Raw genomic sequence first — 24699 nt, 5'->3', positions numbered from 1 at the left:
CACCACCACCACGGTGTCTCCCGTCTCCCCCACCACCACCACGGTGTTCTCCAGTCTCCCCCACCACGTACGGTGTTCTCCAGTCTCCCCCACCACCACCATCACGGTGTTCTCTAGTCTCCCCCACCACCACCACAGTGTTCCCCTGTCTCCCCCACCACCACGGTGTCTCCAGTCTCCCCCACCACCACCACCACGGTGTTCTCTAATCTCCCCCACCACCACCACAGTGTTCCCCTGTCTCCCCCACCACCACGGTGTCTCGCCTCTCCCCCACCACGGCGTTCTCCAGTCTCCCCCACCACCACCATGGTGTTCTCCAGTCTCCCCCACCACCACCACCACCATGGTGTTCTCCAGTCTCCCCCACCACCACCACGGTGTTCTCCAGTCTCCCCCACCACGTACGGTGTTCTCCAGTCTCCCCCACTACCACCACGGCGTTCTCCAGTCTCCCCCACCACCACCAAGGTGTCTCCCTTCTCCCCCACCACCACCACGGTGTCTCCCTTCTCCCCCACCACCACAGGAAATATATATGTTTATCTCTCAGAATGTTCGGTAATACATTTATTGCTTGTGATGTGTGTCTATGTATGTATTAACACGATGTACTGAACGGGGTGAGAATAGCTTGAGCTACCTCATCCCTTTGTGTGTATTTTACCTCAATAAACTTATTTCAATTTCCCACCACCACCACAGTATTCCCCTGTCTCCCCCACCACCACCAACAACAACATACTGTATCATATCCCCACATTATGGACCTTATTACCGTATCCTCTCCCCAACCACCCATCCAGCGGCATCTGAAAACCCGACTCACGTATAAGAAACAGTTCTCATTGGTCCAGCCAAGGCAGAAGGGGGCGGAGCCCGGAGAATATCCCAGTTCTCATTGGCTGACGCCGATGCACCTCCCTCCCACCCCTGTATCAAGGTCGTCTGAATAAAACATTAGATTGTGAATTAACACATACATTTATACAATTTCCAAAATCCTACACATAGGTTAGAATAGATAATACAATAGGTGATATAATGAGGAGGGTGAATAGAGTGTATAGTAAGTGTGTAATGAGTGTATAGTGAGTGTGTAATGAGTGTATAGTGAGTGTAGGAGGGGATGGGTGTGAAGGGTGGTGGTGAACGTGTGTTGATCACGTTGTGTGGCCTGGTGACCGGTCCTGGACCAGCGCCTCCTGCCACACTCTCCCTGGCTCTGGTGGTGACTGCTGCTTCTACCTCACAGGTAATGTCTTGTGACGTCTTGGGTGTGGTGCAGCTGGTGATGTGTTGTGACGTGTGGTAATGTGTGTTGTGACATGTGGTGATGTGTTGTGACGTGGTGATGTGTGTTGTTGGTGGTGATGTGTGTTGTGACGTGGTGATGTGTGTTGTTGGTGGTGATGTGTGTTGTGACGTGTGGTGATGTGTTGTGACGTGGTGTTGGTGGTGATGTGTGTTGTGACGTGTGGTGATGTGTTGTGACGTGGCGTTGGTGGTGATGTGTGTTGTGACGTGTGGTGATGTGTGTTGTGACATGTGGTGATGTGTGTTGTGACATGTGGTGATGTGTGTTGTGACGTGTGGTGATGTGTGTTGTGACATGTGGTGATGTGTTGTGACATGTGGTGATGTGTGTTGTGACATGTGGTGATGTGTGTTGTGACATGTGGTGATGTGTGTTGTGACATGTGGTGATGTGTGTTGACATGTGGTGATGTGTGTTGTGACATGTGGTGATGTGTGTTGTGACATGTGGTGATGTGTGTTGTGACATGTGGTGATGTGTGTTGTGACATGTGGTGATGTGTGTTGTGACATGTGGTGATGTGTGTTGTGACATGTGGTGACGTGTGTTGTGACATGTGGTGGTGTGTTGTGACATGTGGTGATGTGTTGTGACATGTGGTGATGTGTTGTGACGTGTGGTGATGTGTTGTGACATGTGGTGATGTGTTGTGACGTGATGCTGATGCTGGTGGTGACCAGACATCTTGTGGCTGCTTGAAGAGTGAACTTTCTAATTTTTGGGGAGCAGCTTTGTTTCCTTAGTTTGAATCTATGACGTCTTGTTTTTGAAGTTCCAGTTTTCAAGAATTTTTTTTTAATTTTCTCAATTCCTGTTACTATTTAGTATGTAGGCACCTTCAGCCTCTCCTCATAGCTCTTGTTTTTCAGTTCTGCAAGCCATTTAGTTGCATGTCTCCACTTTTTCTAGTTTATTGATGTGCTTCTTGAGATATAGGCACCTTACAACTGCATATTCTAATTTTGGTCTCAAGGTCATGAACCATTTCTTTTATACAGTATTTTGCCATCCATGTATTTGAAAGTGATTCTGAGTTTGTAAAGAATAGCATAAAGCTTACACAATTGTTTTGATTGCTGAGCCTTTATTGTAGTTTTCTTTATCTAGCATACAGTATGTTGAGATTCTCTCTAGTTCATTATATCACTAATTTTAAAGGGAACACCATTCCTTTTTTTATTTTTTTTTATTTTATATATAGAGTACAAGAGTTCTTACATTCTTGTACAGTCACTAGCATGCATGGCATTTCAGGTAGGTCCTTAATCCTAATTTTCACACACACACACACACCCAGAAAGCAGCCTGTTGCAGCTGTCTTAACTCCCAGGTACCTGTTTACTGCTGGGTGAATATGAGCATCAGGGTGAAAGAAACTTCCCATTTGTTTCCACTTCCACCAGGAATCGAACCCGGTTCCTTAGGACTGCGAACCCCGAGCGCTGTCCACTCGGCCGTCAGGCCCCAGAAATCTCATCCTGTAATGTGCTAATTATGTCTTAGGACTTTTCTTTATGTATCTATGCAATATTAACCTTAGCATATAGTTCTTTTCGTCTGTTTTGCTATAAGTTCAGTGTTCTTTATATCTCGGCTGCTTGTCTCCTGGACAATTTCATGAACAACCTTTTACATTTTACTTTTCATATTTCCCACCATTCCTAAATACGTTTGTACCTTTTATCTTCATAATCAAGTGTTCCTATAATACACTAAAACTTTAAATTAATGTACCTCTGGATTGTCTAAATACTTGCAACTGAACCTCCACAACCCTTTCCCAAATTTGGCAATCCCATCAATCGTAGTTTTCAATATGACTACAATGATCTGGAAAGTTAACCAGAAGAGTACAGAAAAATCTGATTTTCTATAAAAGTTTTACATATAGTGTAGCTCCAACTTGTGATTCATAATTTTGTCTTAATAAATTGTACATTTATTCAAGTATCTCACAATTAATTGTAGTTGCATTATTTAATCCGGTACTATTCAAGAGTTTTAAAATCGAGTTGTATAATCCCTCACAGACGTACAGTTAAGAGTTTCCTCCTAAAATAATTTTCTGTGTATTTTACCTAAAAATATACAATAATTTATTAAAAAAGAAATTTCTCCTCTCTTTTTTCTTGTTTGTTCCCGAGATATACTGCTTTATACTGTACATTGCTCAAGGAAAAAGTGACAAGAGATGAAACTCTTGTATGTGTTACCACAGTCCCCATGGTGTAGTGGTAACACACTCGCCCAGCGCTTCACGAGGGCTTTGGCCTAGGTTTGTATCCTGGCTGGGGAGAATTAACCGATTGCTAATCCATAACTGTAGCCTCTGTTCACCCAGCAGTAAATGGGTACCTGGTTGTTTTAACGATTAAGCGGGTTGTATTCTTGGGAAAAATTTGGATTAAAGACCTGCTCGAAATATTATGCGTGCTAGTGGTTTTACAAGAATGTAAGAACTCTTGTATATATATAAAAAGAAACAAAATATGTGCACATTACACACTATTGAATAATATCCGAAACGCATTGCGTAATAGTGGCTTTAGGCATTGTATGTACTAGCTCTATCTATATATCAATCCATTAATGTAACATCACTTGTATGTATATACCTTACCTGAATAAACATCTGAATCTGAATCTGAATCTATCACAGAACAAAAACACCTCCCCTCCTTGAGATCGCTAGGGCTAGGGTCGCCGGGCAAGTACTTGCTCAGCACTCTTAAATTGCTATACTTCCCTGCTCTATCACAGCCAAATTATGTCACATACAACATTTATTGTTAGTTTTCATAGTAAGGCTTGATTGAGTAAGCAGCCAAAATAAATTTTGCAATATGTTAGGTCAATCCAATCCAGTCAAATAATAATTTTCAATATTATAGTGATAGGTGAGAGCTACATAGTTTACCTGGTGGCTGCCCTATGTTATATACAAATAGTGATAGGTGGGAGCTACATAGTTTACCTGGTGGCTGCCCTATGTTATATACAGGATGTGCTTCTTGGCCATGTGACCAGCACAGATCCACGACCCAAAGTTTTTTATGTGGGTTCAGAAAATCGAGCATTTATTCCCGTGATATCTATGGACATATGGCCAAATTTTGAAACCTCTGAACATCATGATGACTGCAAATGCCCATAGTCTGTCTGTGAGGATTTCAACTCAAGAGAACACTTTCTGTGGTGACTTTCAAGAATAAAATAAAAAGGCAATGCTTTTATTTTGGCTTCTGCGAGCAGCCGCGTCCAACAGCCTGGTTGACCAGCCCAGCAACTAGGAGACCTGGTCGAGGACCGGGCTGTGGGGACACTGAGCCCCAAAATCATTGCAAGGTAACACAAGGTAATCCTACTGTCAGGGACAGGATGCCTGTTAGGCAAACTAGGGACCCCCTAAACCAAAATTGACCCAGGATACAACCTACAACAGTTGCCTAACTCCTGGTTACCTGTTTACTACATAGTGAATAGCAGCATCAAGTAAAGGAAACATGCTCAAACATCTCCATTCTGCCACAGGAATCAAACCCGAGACCTTTCAGTTGTGAACTGACTGCACTGATCACTGCTACGGGACCCACTACAATTCTCAGAGTGGAAGCCAGCTAGGCTTACTAAGGTCTACCTAGGCTGACTGACTTTCACCAGAATACAACCCCCACACTATTACTGCAATGATCCTGACACAGCCTCAATTACTTTTGGTAGTGTATATGTACAGTATTGTACGTTAGATGGCTAAAATACAGTACTTACATAGTAGTCCATGGTATTGTACTTTATCACTACCATAAGGTTAATTCTGACACTATAATAATGACCTTACATGGCTCCTGGTACTATTGTAGTGAATCAAAATATTGCTATGAGAAAGTATTGCAGGAACTAGGCTTATTGAAGAGAGCCCTACACTGTAATGAGATTAAGTGCAGTATTACTTATATAATTATCTTTAATCCTTGAGTGACATGATTACAAATTAAACAAATCTCTGCATTACTTCAGCAAACCTAAAGCCTACTGTACAAATTAAACAAATCTCTGCATTACTTCAGCAAACCTAAAGCCTACCACAGTACTGTAATAACTAACAGCATATAAAAATGCACACTATCATAATTAAATTGGCCAAGGAATGCTTAGTGGTAAGTTATCACTTGAAAACTGTAATCAGCACATTGCATTTTTAATAATTATAAATCTGTTATATATTACTGGAGCTTTTCAACCGAGCAGTGATTTGTACTAATTTATTTTATTTAATTACAGAGTGGATAAATCTCAATGAACATAAATACCAGATAAAACTGAAATAAAATAAAAATAAGAATATTTGAGCATACTAGTACCATACTCTAATGTATTTCAACAAATTTCAAGTGAATTAAATATCTGCAAAGTTCAAGGAACAAATTGTTATTTTTGTTATAAGATTCCCAGAGTTCAGAATATAAGATGGGTAAAAACAGAAACAATCGGGGTGGCCAAAATCAATGCAAGTCCAGTCAGGGTGGCCAAAAGCAGACGAAGCCTCCATCAAACAGAGGACACCCAGGACAATCCAATCTAGAGTCAAATCGTCCTGGTGTTCAAGAAGCATTTCAATCTCCATCCAAAAGAAAAAATGCTGCACATAAAAATGAACCATACAACTATAATCAAGCAATGCCTAGTAGGGAGTCACACTATGAAGCCAGTAATTATCAGGATCATGCTCATATGAAAAATGATAAAATCAGTGACAGCAGATGTAATCATTATAATGAAAGGCAAGGCAACAGAAATTCTCAGCAATATGTAAATAATAGCCAAGAGGCGGAACCGAAGAAAAAAGAAAACGATGCAGGGTATGTAAATATTTTACATTTTAAGTTTTGTGTAACAATATTACTTTTAAATGATTAATGAACTTAATTAAGATGTATATCTTTTGTTATAATGCATGATTTTGTGATCAACTTACTAATGTGTTTGGTGCTGTATATTTCTAAATATAGTTATTTAATATAGAGGAATAGAAGCAATTTTAATTCAGACAAAACTATTGCCTATACAATTATATAGCTTTTGTTAGTTTGAAAGATTTGTAATATATTTTGGTCTACATATACACACAAAATTAATTAGTATTGGATCTATTCTTGTATCATTGATGCATCTGGAATAATATTTGTCTTGATATTGTTTTGATATTAAATCATTGTTTTACAGACTTAAATCACGTCTCGTTTCTCCTTTTACCTACACTGCACCTGTTTCATATGACAACTACATGGTGCACACGAATAGCTTTTTACCTTTCTATTATTATTAAAATACATTCCCTGATCCCAGAAAAAAAAAATTGTGTAGCTTTAGCTGTGATGGAGAGAGGAAATCTCACGATGATATCAAGATTTGCGAGCGCTGAAAGATCTGATGCCACATGAAGGTCACCCAGCACGGCAAGTGGCAGGAGTTGCCATCAGTTGCCATCAGCAGGAAATTACCGTCCAATCCAAGTCTTCCTAGCTAGCGGCCAATCCTTTCTTTACTCTTGGGGCTTGGCACAGCTTGTGTCATTTCTGCACGCTTAAGTGGCATAAGGTTTCAGTTGTGTTTCTGGTGTTTTTGGGTATTTCCACTTGAACCACTCAGTGACTGCCAATTTGTTCGAGTGTAAGGGCATGAGCTTGGAAGCTGTACTCTAGAGTACAAACTTAACCCGATAGTACAAAACTTCTGGGCCTTACAATTTCATAAATAATAGAAGGAAATATATGTACCATATAAAATACTTAAATAGAGATCAAGTATTCTTAGTATAAGTTGGACAATAATCACACTTTGGGCTAAAGTTTTACACATGGGCTTTATTAGGTGATTTAAGGTTAATTTACAAGAATATATCTGGAATATGCCATTAATTTACAGGATTACTTAAATTGAGAGTGATAAATCCACAATACATGTAACATTCGGGTCACTTTAAATACTGGTCCCACACAAATCAGGACTAAAGGTTGTTACTTTACTCTGCACTCTCTTTACAATACAAGGATTCCTTATTAGTTGTAACACTACAAAGATTTTACATTAAACACTTTACTAATATGGACCAAGAGAGGGGGAATACGGAACTCGTTTTCAGCAGTACTTGCCCAGAGATGTATGAACCAAAAACACTTAAAATAATCCAGCACATGGGCATGTAACCACAACTTTAATATAAAAGACCTAACCCTAAATTAACTGAATCTAAGCACTACTAAATGTATCAACTATGTACTTATCGTAATTGTAGGAGACCATTCGAGCACCACATTGACGTTGACCGATCTCCACTGTTGCTAGATCCTGATTCAACGAGTCCGCTCACGCATCTCTGTGCAACCACCTTGTTCCAACAATGTTCTATACAAACTTGTATCCCAAAATTGTTGATTTCTATGTGTTATAGAGTTCCAGACTGGTTTTCAACACTTAAAAATGATATTTCTATATACAGTATTTTCAATCACTGAATGTCCTTTAGATATGCATTGTCTTTGATGTTTCCACTGTTTTTGGGAGAACATTTTCAGTAGTTTTAAAACATTACTGGGTATATGACAAAGAGTGCTGGGAAGATGGGACACCATGAGCATAGCTCTCATCCTGTAACTACACTTGGGTAATTACACGTTGGTAATTACACACATGATGGCAGGCTCCTCCTAATACACGTAACCATGAAATGGTACCAGGATTTTTATCATGGGTCAAGGTAAACTCCATCCATTACATCCACAGAGAGCTATTATATCAATATTTGCATCATACATGTAAGACCCAGACAGTAATTGTTTAAATTGTCATATGATGATGTCCTCATTCTCTTAGTAATATTCATGATGATAACCTCATTCACCTAGTACACATTACCATGAAATGATAGCGGATTTTTTGTCATGGGTCAAGGTAAACTTCATTACATCCACATAGAGCTACTATATACATATTTGTATCTTACATGTAAAACCCAGACAATAATTGTTTGAATTGTCATATGACAATAACTGTATTGCCCAGTGAATCAACGAATGACAGTAAGCACTGTCTAAGGGTTAAGGACAGGCAGTTTGCAATCTGCCATCGTGCCCATGATGATCATAAACATGTTGCTTTCACAGCAGTCTGTTGGGATGTCCTCGGTTGATATTCAAGTGCAGGGGTTTTGTCGGTCTAATGGGGTCTTGGTGGCCCAGAATTTAGTTAAATTTTCCTGGGCCTTGTCAGGCCTGTGAAAGAGCCTGACAAGGAGAGAGATGACAAGTCTTGTCAAACCTGTCATCTCTTTTGTCTGGGTGACTCTTCTTCTTCTTGAGTGCCTGCAGTTTCTCCTCCTCCTCTTTGCTAAGTCCTTTGTCTTTCTCCTATGTTAGTAGTCAGCTTCAGGGAGCCACTAAAGTCTTAGAGTCTTCCCTAAAATATCAAGTGTTCAGTGTAATGAAATGCCTCTTTCTGAACAAGCTCTAGATTCTGTCCCCCCCAAGTTGTCACTGGTTGGGTGTCACCTACACATCTGCTCCAAAGCTGGCTTGGAGGGCTGGGGGAGACCTGGAACTCTGGGCAGTTCCAGCCCCCCCAACACTGACCTGAGGTTAGTACTTAGGAGATTTACATTGTTTGGGGAATTCGTTTAACAGTTTTTGTGGCTTCAGCCTCTTTGAATACAGCAGTGTTCAGTTTTGGTTCACTGTCTGTCATTGTGGATGCTTTCTCAATGGTGTGTTGTCACCTGCTTTCTGTGCCTCTTATTAAGAAGCCAGGATTTGACTCTGATCCCCGGTAGGCCAAAGAGAACTCCACGGCTGATGTGACCTAGTAGATGGGAGTGATCTCATTGAGATTGGTTCATTGGTTCAGGGAGCTACTGGGGCTCATCCAAAAAGAGGTGTTTGATTTTTTTTTAAATTAGAGGTAAACTATGTTATTTGTCATATTGCTTTATACATATATCTTTCCTTCTTTTTCAGAAATATGGATTGTCGTGTATGCAAAAAATGCTTCAACAGTGAAGATCGCTTCCCAAGAATGCTAACCTGTGGACATTCTTTTTGCACATCATGTATGATCAAGTTACCAAGAGATAAACCATTATTTTGCCCTGTGTGTCAGAAAGAAGAAACTAAATACCGATCTGTTGATGATGTTCCAAAAAACTTATCATTACTTACAGTGGTGGAAGAGTGGAAACAGTCGAATTCTAAAGATAATTCTGTTACAGCAGAGGGTTGTGAACCCTCTAGAAGCAATTCATTCACAAGAAATAATTCATCTAAGAGTTCTAATGATAATCATTGGTACTCACCTCCTCCAGGACCAAAAGTTCCGTCACCTCATGCCAGCAAATGCCTTGAAGCTGGAGCAACTGTGTCAAGTTTTTGTGTTAGTTGTCAGGCTTGGGTGTGCTATCAATGTAGTAAAATTGATCACGGGAAAAGGGAATGTTATCTTACTTCAGTTGATGAAACAGTATCTGAAATGAAACAGGTCAAGAAAAGTAGAGCTGATGCTGTATGCAAAACATTAAGAGAGTCTTCAAATGAAATCAGAAATTATCATGAGAAACTGGAGACCTGCTTAATAGCAATGCATATTACTGTGGACTGTATTAAACGGGAACAGAAAAGAGTTGAAGACATATTGCAAGAAGGCAAAGTGACAGAAGCAAAGGTACAGTCAGTTTCAGCAGGTTTGTCAGGAGCCAACAATTTACCAAACATGTTGAAGGTTTTCAAGACTGTTGATGATTCAATAAGTGCCTCTCAGCAGTGGGCATCAAATACTGACTTGACTCCCATGGATCAAAATTCTAATATGTTATTAAAGGTAAGAATAATTCCTGTTTTTTCTGGAATATATTTCAACTTGTGATATTGTCAGTTCTTGTATTTACAACTATATAATATAATTATTATGTGAGAAATTCAATAAGTATTCTAAATTATGAGTTAAACAGTAATGCTTATTTATTAAAGAACTTAAGGTAAAGTTGCTTATCTTCAGCCACCTAAGAATGTTGATTTCTGTAATAATGTTTTGGAAACATTGAAACTTAGTCTGTAGATGCATTATTTACCAAGGTATTAGGCCAGGTAGTTACATCACCCATTTATAAATGAATATCACCATTGTAAACATGTATACAGTATTATAATAGCTATAACTACCTTCCATTAAATATTGTTAGGGAACATTTCTATAATAATAATAATAATTTATTCACAAGGTACAATGGGTTCATCACATAAGATTGGTAATTTTACATTCTTGCAATTGCAAAGCCACTAACACACATAGCATTTCGGTCTGTGCTATCCCTTAATCTAACACATCAGGTAAGATGAAAACGTATATTATATTGTAGCAAGTATATCAACAAATAACTACAATATAAATTGGCAAGAGTTGATTACACTGCTAAAGATATATGTCTTGAGTACTAATATTGGGGAAGTGGGTAGTACAAGATACAGTGGGAGTTTGAAGCACAAGGTAGGAAACTATGAGGATGAAATTAGGTACTTTTTGGTTTTACTTATGAATAAGGCATAGGTTGGACAATTTTTTAATTCATCAGTTAGTTAGTTTAGTTCATTTATTATGCACCCCATACCCATCTTGTGGGCGGTAGTGGAAAGGGTTACAGAGGCACATAATGGGCTCAGGGACTGAACCCCACAATTCATTTAGCTAAGCAAGTTACAATCTTGATGAGCTAGTTACAAAATTCAATATAAGTCATCACATCAACAATGGGTTCGAGATCGACCTCAAGTACAGGTTCTAAATTAAGCAACTGACATATGTGGAGAGCTAGTGTCAAAATTTATATGTTTGTCCTGCACACCGCCCCCCCATCCAGTGGGCAGCGGTGGATAGGTTACAATCACTTAGTTACTACCTACAGTTAGCAAACTGGGGATATTTGGCTAAAATTTCTGGTAGCAGATCATTTTGAATGAAATATTGACACATCGCTGGAACATTGGTTATAGAATTGTCTCTAAATTCACGTATCTTTTCGCACTCCATCACATAGTGACGGAGGGTGTGCGAAATTCATCAGGGAGTGAGTTTCATAGTCTTGGTCCTTTTATTTGCGTATTATTATTATTATAGGCATGTATAGTAATGATAAGGGACTGGACCCCAAAATTCATTTCGCTAAGTAAGTTCCAGTCTTGATTAGCTAGCTTCACAGTTTAATGTACATTACAGCATTATATCACCCATGGTTCAAGAATGACTACAAGTACAATTTCTAAGCCAAGTAGCTTACATATGTGGTGAGTTTTTTTTTTTTTTTTTTTTTTAATTTTATTGCCCTATCATTCACACCACACCCCATTCAGCGGGTGGCGGTGGAAAGGTTACAATCGCCCACATTTACTACCTACAGTTAGCAAACTGAGGTTATTTGGCAAAAATTTCTGGTAGTAGATTGTTAGGTTCTGATAATGCACTTGTGTGGTAGTATGGTGTATTTGTGTTCTTTAGTTTTGTTTTCACTGCTTATTTACAGTGGCTTCTTCCTTAGAAACCACACAACGTTATCAATAATAGTAATTTGTTTTGTCGGAGACAGGAAGCCTTAGGTGAAATCCCCTCAAGGTCAAACTTGAGGGGATTTTACCTAAGTAGAGAGGAGGAAACTGTTATTTCCTAACTCCCAGGTACCTGGACAGAGGCATTAGGTGAAAGGAAGTGTGCCCAACCAGTTATCCCACCCAGGAGTTGAACCCAGAATCCCTGATTGTGAATTAAGAATAAAGCCAACTGTATGAAATAGTATGTTTTTTGAAACCCCACGTTTTTTTTTTTTTTTTGTTCCCTGTCCCTCTTGCAATTTCTGTTGAACCCCCTCTTGTTGTCTACTTTTTCATCTCTCTTTTGGAATAAAATTTGGTTCCTTCATCATATACAGTCTAAACAAATTTGGAGTACTGTACATCTCATTTACTTCCTTACCTAACAACACGATTTTCCTATCAAATTCATTAAAGACTTTGCTAAGTTCCCCATAGCGTTCTCTGCTGAAATCAAGTTTTTAATTTTCTCCATTCGCTTCCGGTTTATAATTCATTTGAATATTTTATTTTCAAAAGGACATGGTCGCTCTTACCCAAGGGAGGAAGGTACTGAATGTTAAATATCTCTTCTTCTTTCCTGATGAATATCAAATCCTGCATTGATGAATATCAAATCCTGCATTGATGAAATCTTCGTTTTCCTCATTGTTGTGACTTACTTAACATGTTGATATATGAATGTTTCCAAGGTGAAGTTTACAAATCTTCCAGTCCAGACATCCTGTGTTCTTGCTTCTTAGGCCTCCCAGTCCATTGGTTTCAAGTTAAAGTCACCAGGTACCAACAATCAGGATTTATCTTTACCTGCTCTTATTTTAATCTCCCTTATAATCATTATGAGGCCCTCTCATTTGTCATCCATCTCCTCCTTTGTCAATGTGTTGCTTGTTGGTGGACTGTAGGCATTTATGATTATCAGTTTATCATTCTGATTATAAAACTCTGGTAACAATATGTCAACATCTCATGGGATGTCGACTCCACTATGTCAATGTTTCATGGGTTGCCAATTATTAATTCTCTTACCTTCAGGTAATTGTAATTTGCACATTATTCTTATGTTCTTTGTACACAAATTCTTTTAAATAAAAATTTATTTGAACGGTGTTCTTTGACCAGCATGGGAATGCCTCCAGCTTTTCTGACTTTTTGTCTATATCTCCAAATTGAGTAGCCCTTTGGGAATACGACATCATTTAAAATATTGGCTTCAGATTTCCTCTCTGTTAGTACAATTAATATCTGACATTTTAAGCTGTATTATATAATTTAGTTCAGGAATTTTTATCTTACTCCATTTATTTTTTGTCTATATCTCCAAATTGAGTAGCCCCTTGGGAATACGATATCTTACAATACGGCAAATTCTTTTAAATAAAAAATTATTTGAATAGGTGTTCTTTGACCAGCATGGTAATGCCTCCAGCTTTTCTGATTTTTGCCTTTATCTCCAAACTGAGTAGCCCCTTGGGAATACATCATTTAAAATATTGGCTTCAAATTTTGTCTCTGTTAGTACAACAATATCTGACATTTTAAGCTGTATTATATAATTTAGTTCAGGAATTTTTATCTTACTCCATTTATGAAAGTATATACAATTTTTAGAATCATCTTCCCTCTCCCTTTGTCCTTAACTCCCCCTTCCTCTAATGATTTCGTTGGTTTGTGTTTATGTACCATTTGACGGGTTTCCCGATCACAATAACCTGTAGAAATTTTGTTTGTATTTCTTCCTCTTTCCTACCTTCATTTAAATGTTTAGCTTCAATGAGGATCAGCTTCAGCTTCTCTCTCTGTCTTCCTTTGAAAGATCACATCTTAAGGATCATGATTTTCCATCCTTATCCATCCTCATCATTTTGCAATTTCCTAACATTCCTGAGTACATCTTCCATCTGTTTAGCTCCATTTAGGGCAATTCTTAAGGATTGGTCTTTTCCTTTTTCATGCCTACCAATTCTGCTGTAGTCACAGACATTATCTTTATTGTAAGGCCTTCCCCTTGCTCAACAATTTTATATTTGACTTTGTTGCATGTGATCTGCTCTCGTTCTTACTCAAACCTAACATGGGCTATATTTGTGAACACTTAGCTTTCTGTTTCAACTTTAGAACACCATTTCCTCTCTATGCACATGCTGACCTCTTGGGAACTCATTATACCATGGTATGCATTGAGAAACAAAGATTGTAATCAAGACAATAAGCATCAAGGAGATCTGAGCAGATAAAACTTGTGTGGTTAATTAGTGAGTGTGGGAGATCACAGGGTTGGGTGTACTTCAACCAAAGAGACATGCATTTCACAGCTAAATATACCACATGCTGAAAAGTTTTTTGTGTATGTATCTGATAAATAGTTGTCACAGAATCATAAAAGTGATCCCAGAATTAAGTCATCTCTTACCAGGAATGGACGAGGGCATTAGAACTAACAACACTGTATTAAACTAGATATAACAGGGCCAGACAAATTTAAAGATACTAATTCATACCACTTATTTTAAAAGGCCAAAAAAATGTACACACATGAGGCATCAGTTTCAAGTTTAATGAGCCATTGTAACAATATATGACAGAAAAGGGAAATGGCTTTTTTTTTTATTTTACTGAAACCCATAGAATGCCTACCCATCAAAGCCATAAATGCTAAGAAATATTTCATTTCAAAATCTAGCTGGAATAATTGGGGGTATCTGTGACAAAGTGCTGACTTCCTGTCCCCAATTGCAGCCACTTGAGATGGTGGCCCTCAGGTTAGAGTAAATATTAAAAATATAAATGTTTCTTACGTGAGGTTTACCTGTAATTATATTAATAAGGGATAACTGATCATATAATTTCTTCTTCTTCTTCAGGAGCTTCTGTATACTATGGTGCAGCTACATTCAGCTTCAGGAGGTGGCCCAAACACTGGTGTTCTGGCATCAACTACAATCAATAGCACCCCAGTCTATGCCAATCTGGTGTGTGAGGGAAAGCGCATTCATGTGCACTCCCTTCAACAACTTTATCCAACTTCAGGAACACGGGCCGTGCCGGTAAGGCCTTTGGCAATTTTGTGTCTATGTCATTTTGTAATTATTTAAATTATTTATATTTTCCTTTATTCATCTGATATTTTTTCTGCAAGCTTCTCATTTCTTTGCATTGACTATACTGTATTACTAAAAACTTGTGTTATATTTATTTATTTATTTATTTATTTATTTATGAGAAGGTACATTGGGTTTATGTGAGTAAGTAGCACTGATAATTTTACACTCTTGTAAAGCCACTAACACGCATTGCGTTTCGGGCAGGTATTATAAATCTTTGTTAGATTATTATGGCAACAAAAATTATTGGACAGAGGCCAGTAGTTCTGTTAAATATGAGAACTATAATATACTTGTGTACAAAATAGTTTATCACTATTGTACTGCAATAACAGACAAATACAGGCACCTCTACCAGCCAGGCTAGTGGTAAGCAAGCCAGCAGCCTGTTTGTGTTCGAGTCCCTGTTTTGGTGCGAGGCTGTTTCATCCGATAAAGGATTTCATTTGACCCATCAGACCCCAGAGCAATCTCACTTCCTTGGGGAACAAAACATTGGATTGGTGTCCACTACAGTGTATATATAAAGGTTTGCAACTTGGCTTACCAGGAGAGCATTGTAGTAAATTATCTTCATAATACAGTGGAACCTCACTTCTCGTATGCCCCTGTTCTCGTATTTTTTGTTACTTGTACTCAATTTCTCAGAAAAATTTGATTCGGTACTCGTTGTGTGCCTCGGTTTTTGGAGTTTGTTCATACACGTATGGGTCCACTGCGAGCGTGACACTTCAGTTTACCAGTGTCTCCCGCTTAGTGGTGATAGCGCTTGCATTATGTATTTGTGCAGAATTTCATTGTTTTGTGCTTTTTTGGTTTCTGAATATAAAAGTTCTTATTATATATCATGCCATGGGTTCCAAGAAAGTTATTAGTAATATTCGACCTAAGAAAATAGTTGTGAGGATGACAATAGAGGAAAAACAAGAGATCATTCATTGTGAGACAATGTGATGTCTCACTATAGATATGTGTTAAAACATAGGGAAAAACAAGTGTCTATAGAGAGATTTTTAGTAAGACAAGCAAGCAGTGAGCCACAACCAGGTCCCAGTAGTATGCCTGCAAAACATTAGAGAGTACCCCAGAAATGTCATCACTGCTCTTATAATGGAAGGGGACTCCCCTTTCAAACACTAACACCTCTCCTCCTCCCTCCTCCCTCACTTGTCTTCCATACACCAACAAGAGTCCTCAATAAAGGTAAGGTACCTAAGAGTATTATTCTGTAAAAAATTATTTTTTAGTTAATATATTTGGGGGTGTGAAACGGATTAATTCAATTTACATTATTTCTTATGGGAAAATTCGTTTTGGTTTTCGTAGCGTCTATGGGAAAGGATTAATATACGAAAACTGAGGTACCCCTGTATATTTATATATAGCACACATTGCTTTTCGGGCAGATCCTTGATTCTAATTTTTTCCCGGAATACAACCCGCCAAATCGTTTAACTACCAGATACCCATTCACTGCCGGGTGAACAGAGGCTACAATTAAGGATTGGCACCCAGTCAATCCTTCCCAGACAGGATATGAGCCCACGCCAAAGCGCTCGCAAAGTGCCGGGCGAGTGTTTTATGTTTTATGTAAAGTTTTTTATGTATTTATTTATTTATATATATATACACAAGAAAGTACATGAACCTTACAACTGACTTAATTGGGACCCATGGTGTGATATATAATAATTACTTTTATGTATAAAAAACAAAAAAGCACAAAAATAATTAAATTCTTTACAAGCACGATCGTCACTAAGCAGGCGGGGTTGGCCGTGCCACCATGAACCGTGCAATCGATCGACCCATACGTGTATCAACAAAATTACTAGTCGAGGCAAAGGTCGTAAGTTGAGTCGCATTTTCCGACAAAATTTATGTCGTAACTTGAAAAATTCGTAAGTAGGGGCAGTCATAAGTCGAGGTGCCACTGTATTCCATTATATCTGTACCCTGAAATACAAGTGTCTTACACACCCATCAGCAAAAAAAGCAAGGAAAACCCAGCACTCCTGAAAGCAACAACACTTTAAACCATTGATTCCTTTAGCAATAACTTACGGCCTCACGAGCACTATGCTTATGTCGATGGGTCTGTTCAAATATCAACAGGTCGCACTGCAGCTTCCTGTAGAATATACAAAGACAATATATTGTAACACCACTATAAATATGAACTAATAATGTAACACTACTACTTATACTGAGTAACACTTCCTATCGTTTGCACTTGGTAACACTTTGCTATTGAACACTGCATTTATATTTAACGTAATATGAGCTGACATATGATGTTTACCGGAACCAAAGGTATCCAAAAAAAGGAAATGGTACACAGGATTAACTATGCTGCTACCATCTGCCTTGTCCATTGAGACTATATCAAGCAACGAGGCAAGAAACATTGCTTGACTTGGAGAGTACTTTCTTTAACTGTCATTAAGTATGGGACGGTTGATAGCAAACTATATCCAGAGACTAAGAGGATCCAACAATTGACACAGACGGAAAGTTTAACACGAGTTTATTCAGAACAAATGTGAATGTTAAACAAGCTTAATGGAAAAATTCTTGAGTGTTTGTGCACCTGTGGCTTGACCTCTTGCATCTTCGGTGTAGGTAGCAACAGCAAATCTCCCCCTTCCCCTTTTTGGGGTGTATATATGGTCCTGTAGCAGACTTAGTTTGGAGAGAGTGCCGGGCACCAAGGGTCCAGAGTGGGTCTGTGAGAACATCACGCAGCCAGGGAGGGACAGAGTGAATCCACCGGATGGAGAGACAGAGGTCTTAAGGCAAAGTGTGATCTCTGAGGGTTTTGTTCCATATCTAAATTTCTTAACTATTTATTGGCCAGTGTTAGAGTAGGATTTACAGTGGTGAATAGCGTAATTTGTTCTCAATAAACTTGTGTTAAATTTTCCGTCTGTGTCAATTGTTGGATCCTCTTAGTCTCTGGATATAGTTTGCTATCAACCGTTCCATACTTAATGACAGTTAAAGAAAGTACTCTCCAAGTCAAGCAATGTTTCTTGCCTTGTTGCTTGATATAGTCTCAGTGGACAAGGCAGATGGTGGCAGCATAGTTAATCCTGTGTAGCATTTCCTTTTTTTGGATACCTTTGATTCCGATAACCATCATATAATATGTCAGCTCATATTACGTTAAATATAAATACAGTGGTCAGTAGCAAAGTGTTACCAAGTGCAAACGATAGGAAATGTTACTCAGTATAAGTAGTAGTGTTACATTATAAGTTTATATTTATAGTGGTGTTACAATATGTACACAGACCACGAGTGTGAAACTGAATAATTGGCTTAGCTCCACACAAGTAGAATTAGCTGCACTACAACTTGACTCTAATGCACTGAAGAACAGTGGAGGAGTAATTTTCTGTGATTTAAAGTCAGCTCTTCAGGCCCTTAAAAACCTAACATGCAAAATATATACTAGGAATGTTGTAACATCCATTATAAGTAACATTATTAATGCACAGAGCAAGAGTTTCAGAGTCTTATTTGTATGGATACCATCTAACTTAGGTGTTGTCCAGCATGATAACACAGACAAGGCAGCTAAATCTGCATATGATAAGCCTGAAATTGAGTTAGATGTGGGCATTTCAATCTCTGCTGTAAAAACTGCAGTATTTCAGGAAATTAGGGAAAACAAGCAGTTTCTGACATTTAAAGGCCAGAGAGGAAAAGTATAAAGAGCTATGACATGTTTACAACCTTAGAATTATATGTACAGGCAGCATAAAACATCAACTAGACAGCATGACATTGTAATTACCAGAATTAGGCTGGGATATCGATATCTATGGCAGGTGGCTGCAGGTAATGAATCCCACCAATGGTGAACATTCCAATTGTAAACTATATGAACAAGACCTGGGACATACTCTCCAACACTATATCTGTGATTGTCTTGTTATCAGTGACTTAAGATCAAATGGTATGAGGTACTTTGAGCTCTGTAATTACTTCATACACACAGGAATACTGGGAGATATTCTAATGCTGTACCCAGATTTTGCTATTGGAGAATTTCATGTTCTCTCCTGATTGCATGTATGACTAACCATCTTGTGAGATGGGGATATTAGATGAACTTTTAGCTAGTTTTTGATCTACACCGTGCAATCTTTCATACAGAATACGGTAGCAGCACATTGCTGTGTATACCTAAACAGCTTGTTAATTAAAAAATAAAAAGTTGACTCTCAAGTTGACTATTTCCTTAACGGCATGAACTCCTGTATGCTAATCCCCACAATCACCAAACCTACCCAAGTCACTCAAACATCAGCCACTACCTTGGACCACATATGGACAAACATAACAGCTCCCCTTGTATCTGGTATAATCTACGACAGAACAACTGACCACTATCCTACCTTTCTCATAGCGAACATGGACATAACACCACCAAAAAGCATGAAACTTTCATTTAGGCTACACAGTGAATCAGCTTTAGACAATCTTACAGAGGCACTTCACAATATTAACTGGGATTCTGAATTCAATAATACCCATGATATAAATTCATTAGCTAACCTCTTCCTCTCCAAAACTCTAAGCCTCTACAACCTTCATTGTCCCCTTCTTACCAAGCAAGTAACTGACAAAAGATTAAACAATCCTTGGCTCACAAGTGGCATTCTCAACTCAATCAACAAGAAACATGAATATGAAAAGAAAGTTAGGATTGGCCTAGTTTCAAAGGAAGTAGCTAAAAGGTACTCATCAATGCTTACCAGTATCATAAGAAAGGCAAAACTTGCATATTATGTGAATAGATTCAATGAAGCAAAAGGCAACATGAAAAACACTTGGAAAACTTATCTCTAGTATCCTAGGAACTAAACAACACTCACATAACCAAATAAAACTCTACAAGGATGGGGATATACCATCAACTGATTTAGAAATGGCAAATGAATTTAATAGTTTCTTTTCATCGGTTGGTGCTAATCTTGCCAGTAAAATCCCACAGACTCAGACACATATTAACACATATCTCTCAGGCAGATATCCAAACTCTCTTCTCCTTTCACCAATCAGCCCGGCAGATGTTGTGTCCATCATACACTCTCTAAAAACCAAGGCAGGGAACACCAGTGAAATTCCGTCCATTGTGTACAAGAGAGCCTCCCATGCCCTTGCCCCACCCATAGCACTACTGTTCAACAAATCTATAGAGTGTCACACCTTCCCTGATATCCTCAAAAAAGCAAGAGTAACGCCAGTCCATAAAGGAGGCAATCCGGCGGACATAAACAATTATAGACCAATATCAAATCTACCCATTCTATCAAAAATATTTGAAAAAATTATTTACAAACAGCTCTATTCCTACCTCGTAAAATTCGACATACTCAGCCCCTGCCAGTTTGGCTTCCGGTCCCAAAAGAGCACCAACGATGCTATCATTAGTCTCCTTGACGTTATCTACTCAGCCCTTGACAAAAATGAGTTTCCGATTGGACTCTTCATTGACCTAAGAAAAGCCTTTGATACTGTTAATCACAACTACCTCTTACTTAAACTCCAGCATTATGGAATCCGAGGCCTTGCCCTTGACTACATCCGATCCTATCTTAGTGACAGACACCAATATGTAACCATCAATGATACAACTTCTTCCACTCTACCAATTACCGTTGGAGTGCCACAGGGCAGCATCTTAGGACCTCTTCTATTTCTTATATATATAAACGATCTGCCTAATGTCTCTAATATTCTCAAACCTATACTGTTTGCTGACGATACTACTCTTATCTATTCAAACTTCAACCCACATACACTAAATAATGTTGTGAATAATGAATTATAAAAAGTCCACTTATGGATGTCAACGAACAAACTAACATTAAACATCGAAAAGACTTACTACATCTTATTTGGAAGCAAATCATCAAATGCAATTCAGCTACAGATAGACAACATCAACATCAGTAATAAAAATGATGGCAAGTTTCTTGGCCTATTCCTAGACAAGAGACTCAACTTCAGCACCCACATTCAACACATAACTAAGAAAGTCTCTAAGACAGTTGGTATACTCTCCAATTTTTTTTTTTTTTTTTTTTTTTTGAGATATATACAAGAGTTGTTACATTCTTGTACAGCCACTAGTACGCGTAGCGTTTCGGGCAAGTCCTTAATCCTATGGTCCCTGGAATACGATCCCCTGCCGCGAAGAATCGTTTTTTCATCCAAGTACACATTTTACTGTTGCGTTAAACAGAGGCTACAGTTAAGGAATTGCGCCCAGTAAATCCTCCCCGGCCAGGATACGAACCCATGACATAGCGCTCGCGGAACGCCAGGCGAGTGTCTTACCACTACACCACGGAGACTTATGTATTTGATGAAAATCAGATATTATGTTCCTAACTCTGCTCTCCTCTCACTATATTATGCACTAATCTACCCCTATCTTAATTATGGTATCTGTGCTTGGGGATCTACCACTGCAAACCACCTTAAGCCCATCATCACACAGCAAAAATCTGCTATCAGAATAATAACTAACTCTGCTTTCAGACAACACTCAGCTCCCTTGTTTAAATCCCTAAACTTGCTAAATATTAACTCCCGCCACACATTCTCTTGTGGCAACTACATTTACAAAACCCTGTTCTTAAATGCAAACCATGCTCTGAAACTCTCCCTGGACAGATGTAATAGGACCCATTATCACCACACCAGAAATAAATATCTCTTTGATATCACCAGGGTCAAACTTAATCTGTGTAAACACTCTATGCAAATTAAGGGACCTAGTCTATGGAACTCACTCCCTAGTGAATTGAAAAACTGTAAAACTTTTGCCTTATTTAAAAGCAAAACCAAAAAGTACCTAACTTCATCTTCTTAGTTTCCTACACTGAGCTTTAAATTTGCTATGTACCTAGTGTTACCCAATCTCCTAATTTTTATGTAATATCAAACAACCTTATCATTGTGTTCATTGCTGTCTTCTTTTATGTGCTAGCCATATGCTGTATTGTGACTACCAATTTTTGTCAACTACCATTCAAGCTGTCATTGCAACCAATCTTATATTGTTTCTGCTGTATTGTGCCTACCAATTTTTTTGTCAACTACCATTCAAGCTGTCATTGCAATCAATCTTAGCTACCTATGTGCTTTAATATACTGTACCTACAATTTTCTCTCATCTTTTTTTCATTTCATGTAATCTGTTATCATTTTTTTGTCTATAATTTTTGCAAGTATTTACCTCCTTAAAATTTTCTTAGATTAAGGACCTGCCCGAAACGCTGCGCGTGCTAGTGGCTTTACAAGACTATAATTACCATATTTGTATCCTCACATTCCTTATGTACATTCTTGTATATGCATAAATAAATAAATAAATAAATAAATAAAAAATAGAATAATTGTAGAAAATGCATCCTGAAATTAGAGAGTATTATTTTCCTTACAAATAAGCTGGAAATATTAATAATTTTATGTTTTACTTTTTACAGTTAAAGTTTGTCAAGTTTTGCATAGACAGTACATCGGCATTGACATTTCTGGACCTTTCCTGGGGGTGTAGCTTCCGTGGTCGCGTCTACATACGACTGATTGGTAACACAGTTAGAGGCAGGCAATTTCTGAAGCTGTGCACAGGGGAGATGGGACCATCTTTCCATAACTCACACTTCCATCGAGTTTGGTGGAAGGGTCTGCCGGGTGAACATATTTGGGGAGGTGACTACGATCAAGGTAATGGCAGTGGTGGCACTTCAATAATGGAAAGCACTGAAAATGAGAAGTCACATGCATTTGGTCGTAAATCTCCTGTCATTGCTGGACTAGTGGCTGGATGCTACGAAAAGGAAAAACCCAGTTCCCTTTTTCGTATATACACCAAGGATGATAAGAGTGCCGATGAGGAGGCAGCATTTGGTCAAGTGGAATATGGCCTCAACGTAATTGATGCTGCCTTGACTCAGAACAACATTAATGATGTGGTTATTTCTGATTGTGGAGTAGTCATTGAATCCTGAATGACAATCACCAGCTAGAAAGTAGTTTTAGTACTGAGTTTTGCAGTAGTGTTCAATAGCCTATGTTATAAATTCATTTTGTGTGTGTGTGGAGTTTTCATGGATATATAATATTTTTGAGCTAAATGAGAGAAGAGAACTTAAATATAAAAGTTTAAATTAAAGTCTTTATTTTCTTTGATTCAATCTTAAGTTTAAATATTTATTATAGCTTAAAAATACCAAAAACAAAAATTGTACTGAAATTGAAAAGAATTGCTATTAATTAAAAATTTGTTAAAAATTTACTGACATATTAAAGAACAGTACCCACAATACACACTCACAGTGAATATTTGATAAATATACAAATATTTTAAGTTATAGTGAATATATAAGGAGTTATCAGAACCTTTAGAATTGAGAATTCCAAATTGTTAATGTGTGCCTGTTACATTTTTTTGGCTTTAATTAGGAATATGACTAGTCTGTCAGATAGTATCAGATTGAGTGGGCTAAATATGTGGACTTTCTAAAAAAAATATTTGATTATTTAATATAAATATTTAATATAAACTGTTAAACACTATATTGTAATTTATATATATAAATGTCAGGACTGGTATTGCCTAAATCTTATTATAAGTAATCCCCCCCTTCTTAAGTTTATGTATATGGTATGGTTAGATAAAAATATACATTTTTTATCTGGAATCAATATTGTTCATATCTTACATAAAAATATATATTTTTTATCTGGAATCAATATTGTTCATATCTTTCATTTGCGGTATACTTTATAAAATACTGCTTTGTGTGACTAATTTGAAAGACATTGGTGACTGGTAGTACAGTGGTAAAAGTAATCTGTTCACACCTGACCCTTTGATCCATTAGCAGGTCAAGGCATTTGGGCATGTTCCTTTCGTCTGATGCCTCTGTTCGCCTAGCTCTTAATAGGTACCAGGTAGTTGCAAATTTGGGAAGGCTAGTAGTTGGCCTTGTGGGCCAACTACTAGCCACCTTATAAGCCTAAGTAACAAGCTTCCTGTCCCAGACAAGAAACTTTATAAAGCATGGTTAGTTTAATTTTAATCAACTACTGTACCAGTATGAGGAATATATTGTGTAAGAAAAATTTGTATATGTAATTACAGTCTATGTATGACTGACTGTAATTACAGTCTATGTATAGTTCTAATAATGTGTAAAATATTCAAATTATATGTGAAATGTCAACTTTATACAAAATGTCAACTTCAGCAAAAATGCTTTATACAACATAAGCTCTAAAAAAAAAGCAGAATTAAAATTGATTTTACAATCTCCATTTTTAAATTTAAATGAAAAAGGTTTCAATTTGTTTATATATACTCTACTTTAATAGGAATTAACGGTATTGTGTGTCAAACAGTATTGGAATATGTTGCAGGAAATTGCTTTTATCCTTAGATTTTTAAGATTTGAGATTGGTTTACATCACTCTTAAACATAAGTCCTCAAATATTTACATGAGTTTACTTGAAATAAAGTATACCTTGCCAATAATGATTTTATTATTGACTTAACACACAAAATAAAAAAAGAAGTGAGTGTTGAAAAAATAATTCATATATTTTATAAATTAAAATATTTGATAATTC

The 24699-nt window shown here is 37.7% G+C and overlaps 1 protein-coding gene across 3 annotated transcripts; it reads left to right on the top strand.

Annotated features, from left to right (window-relative positions):
- Positions 1–999: 999 nt before the first annotated feature.
- LOC123746053 (uncharacterized) lies at positions 1000–24604 on the top strand. 3 transcript variants are annotated; one of them, XM_045727242.2, is made up of 6 exons: positions 1000–1255; positions 4850–5034; positions 5600–6177; positions 9328–10183; positions 14808–14990; positions 22553–24604. In XM_045727242.2, the coding sequence occupies exons 3-6, from the start codon at positions 5786–5788 to the stop codon at positions 23075–23077; spliced, it is 1956 nt and encodes a 651-aa protein (XP_045583198.1). In that variant the 5' UTR covers positions 1000–1255; positions 4850–5034; positions 5600–5785; the 3' UTR covers positions 23078–24604. The 3 variants fall into 3 exon arrangements, with proteins under 3 accessions (XP_045583198.1, XP_069177879.1, XP_045583189.1); XM_069321778.1 differs by having other exon boundaries at positions 4850–5475; XM_045727233.2 differs by lacking the exon at positions 4850–5034.
- Positions 24605–24699: the final 95 nt, after the last annotated feature.

This window comes from Procambarus clarkii, chromosome 10 (assembly GCF_040958095.1).
Source record: "Procambarus clarkii isolate CNS0578487 chromosome 10, FALCON_Pclarkii_2.0, whole genome shotgun sequence".
NCBI classification, from domain to species: Eukaryota; Metazoa; Arthropoda; class Malacostraca; order Decapoda; family Cambaridae; genus Procambarus; species Procambarus clarkii.
Note: the sequence above shows the minus strand (reverse complement) of the source record. Positions and strands in the feature narration are given on the sequence as shown.

Excerpts from the sequence above, each read along its gene's own strand:
- LOC123746053 (XM_045727233.2), top strand. The coding sequence starts at position 5,786 with ATGGGTAAAAACAGAAACAATCGGGGTGGCCAAAATCAATGCAAGTCC. Across the intron at positions 10,184-14,807 it reads ATTCTAATATGTTATTAAAG|GAGCTTCTGTATACTATGGT; the intron begins GTAAGAATAATT and ends CTTCTTCTTCAG. Across the intron at positions 14,991-22,552 it reads CAGGAACACGGGCCGTGCCG|TTAAAGTTTGTCAAGTTTTG; the intron begins GTAAGGCCTTTG and ends TACTTTTTACAG.